Source organism: Nymphaea colorata, chromosome 12 (assembly GCF_008831285.2).
Source record: "Nymphaea colorata isolate Beijing-Zhang1983 chromosome 12, ASM883128v2, whole genome shotgun sequence".
In the NCBI taxonomy this organism is placed as follows: domain Eukaryota; kingdom Viridiplantae; phylum Streptophyta; class Magnoliopsida; order Nymphaeales; family Nymphaeaceae; genus Nymphaea; species Nymphaea colorata.
In genome coordinates, this window is record NC_045149.1 from 5232113 (window position 1) to 5235021 (window position 2909).

Here is a 2909-nt window from a genome sequence, read left to right on the forward strand (position 1 = left end):
GGTGCTAGGCGGGCACGGTGACAGGTGGAACCAGTTTCCTCCTCCCTTAGCGCACACAGGGCAGAAGTGTGGCTGATAGACAACGGGCAGAAAAGTTGATTACAGTGAGTTCTTCGCAGCATAGGATTTTTTTAAGAGTGGCAGTGTGTCAGTGTGTTTGGTTTCAGCAGTAGCATAGGATTTGCTTTGGCAGTTTGCTTAGTAGATTAGAAGACAGAATGAGGTGCTCGTCTAGTAGATCGAAAATGACATTTGTATTCGTGAAGATACGTTGATCCATGGATAGAGTTGGGACCAAGGCCCAAAGTGGACTTATGTCCAAGTACGCAGTAATCCCGAGTGCGACTTGAGACTCCGACACCCTAGCATAAAAGGGCGTCACTTTTAGTTGGCCATACATAAGGACACCCAAGAAATGTGGATCGCCAAAATCACTTATACGGGTAGACTTATAGTGGCTGGATACGAAGTAGAACATCGAGATTGGGCGCCAATCTACCATGGAGAAGTTATCCAAGTTGGGTTCTCAAAATTCCGCCTAGTGCTAGAAGAAAGACTCTCCCCCGTGGCCGAGAAGCAAAAAGAATATTATTATGAGCCCAACGACGAAGATGAGCATTATGTGCAGAATGACCAAAGCACAAGGTCTCTTACGTGGGACGAAGTGCTCAAAAAGATGAACGCGATGCTCGACAGGATGGATCACAGAGTGTCAATCAGAAATAAGAAAACAACCAGCGATAATAGACAGACTGAGCTTGCTACAGAGTCGGATACTGACACGGAATCAGATTCGTCTAGTGAGGATGAAAAATCCTCTCCTTCTCCAAAGACGCCTATGGAAATTATGCCAAAAGAGTATAAGTCTGAAAGCGAAAAAGAGACTTCGTCCAAATCTGAAGATAGCAGTAGTACCGGTTCTTCAAGTGATAAAGAAATAGAGTCGTCAAGTAGAGGGCGCACAAATAAAAACGCCCTCAAGCCTTCAGATCGTGCGAAAGTTGAAAATTCAGAAAAGGGGATTCTTGGAGCCCCTCCTACCTCTATCCCTAGTAGCAGCACGAGTATCACGTCAAAAGATACTAAAGACATACTTGGCCCAGCCAAGACAATCAGTGCTACACGGCCTTTGGAATGGATTCAACCTAGAGCAACAAATGAGAACCAAAGGCCCAACCAGCAGAACGAGTCAGTAAGACGAAGAGACACAAAGCCCTCCAATGGCATTTACGAAGGACTACTTCCCTTACCTGAACCTTCCAAGACGACAGAACAAGAGAAATTAAGGGAAAGTAATAGTGCGTGTCCAAACTCGAATGAAGGGTGCTCATCTAGCCTAACACGAGCAGAAAGTAGGGCGACACCTCTTGAAGGACAAACGCCTGAGGGAAGTCCTAAAGAGAGGCTAAGACAGAGCAACGAAGAAATCTTCACCCTAGCTTCACCTTTCAGATGGGCAGATGAGCCATGGAATCATGAAACCCGTGAGCGAACAAAGATAGAAACAATGGGGCAGCCAGCCACGGGCAGCAAAGGGTTATTACCACCTCCTAGTACCCTTACGAGTAAGAACCAACCTAAGGAGGGTGGTATGGATCACGACTTCTTATAGTCTCCCAACAAGAAAGTGCAGAAGAAACTCCAACACTGGGCGACTCAAGAATTGGCAAGTCAAAACGCCAAAGTAGATAGAGCCCAAGACAAGAGACTCCCTCTTGTTGCGCACCAAATAGGAAAAGAGGTAGTTGCCGCCTCTATCAGAAACAATAAGGGCTCTAATAAACCCGGGTGTAAGCAAAGAACCAAACCGCTTAACTTCTGGGAGCAGTTCGAAGAAGAGCTCCTCGCAATGACAGATGGACTCCTCCCTGAATCAGAAGATGAAAAAGAAAGCTCAAGTGAGGAACGTCATGACCTTAAGGTGACAGAAATAGGAGCAGCCAGTGATCAGTACACCGTGTCCACCTTCACCTCTTCCCAGCGCAAGATACAGTCTAGGAAAGGTGGTCGGCAACGTAACTTACCAACTCTGGGAAATTATATAGAAAAACTCTACCCAGAGCGTTGGAGAGCGTACCAGTTTCCAGACTCTCCAAACTGTAGTCGGGAGTTAAGGGATCATCAAGACTCCCTTAACCAACACATGCAATGCTTATTACTAGGCCCCAACTGCAGTGAGCGCGCAACAGAAGCGCAGTGGCTTGTCCTAGTGAGCAGCAACACTTGGCAATCGCAGAATCACGGGCAGACCACCACACGGAAAGCGAGCTTAAGCGGAAGCAAACAGCTGCAAGCGCAGCAAAGGCTTCACATCGGGCAGCTGCCTAGAGATTACGGCCCCAAACGGATGCATCAAGAAACCACGAGTAAGACAACTCGGGTCTTCACTCGGGAATTTAAGAAAGGGCCGAGAGGATGCTTCCTCAACCAGAGGAACTCCCTTGCCATACTACCCCGAGATTATGGACCAAAGGAAAAACTTATGTGGGTAGCACGTGGAACTCAGACCCATCCAGAGAAAGGTAAAGTAAGAGCTTTGGGGACAAGCTCATTTTAAGGAGGGTGTATATGATACGAGCCAAAAATCCAGCCAGCTTGTAAGGGCTGAACCGAGGACCAAGCAAGGTCCGACTAGGCTCGTAAGGGCTGGACTTGAGTCCAGCAAGGCAGCTTGGCCAGCTACAGAGGAAACTATATAGCTTGGAGTTCTTGCAGTGGGCGGAGCAGGCGGAGCAACAACGGCCAAGCGCGGGCAAAAATGGATTAAACCTCAAGGTGGCCTTGATCCGTTTTTAGGACTTTCCCGAACTTGAATGGTCTAACCTATGGTCGAGTCCTAACCCGAGTTCACACGAGGTAGTCTAGGTCGAACCTAGGAAAAAGGGGGTTGAGCCGGTCCAAGCTCAACC

The 2909-nt window shown here is 47.9% G+C and overlaps 1 protein-coding gene across 1 annotated transcript; it reads left to right on the forward strand.

Annotated features, from left to right (window-relative positions):
• Positions 1 to 415: 415 nt before the first annotated feature.
• LOC116265846 (uncharacterized) lies at positions 416 to 1612 on the forward strand. The gene has a single exon (XM_031646798.1). It carries the CDS (start codon positions 416 to 418, stop codon positions 1610 to 1612), a length of 1197 nt encoding a protein of 398 aa, XP_031502658.1.
• Positions 1613 to 2909: the final 1297 nt, after the last annotated feature.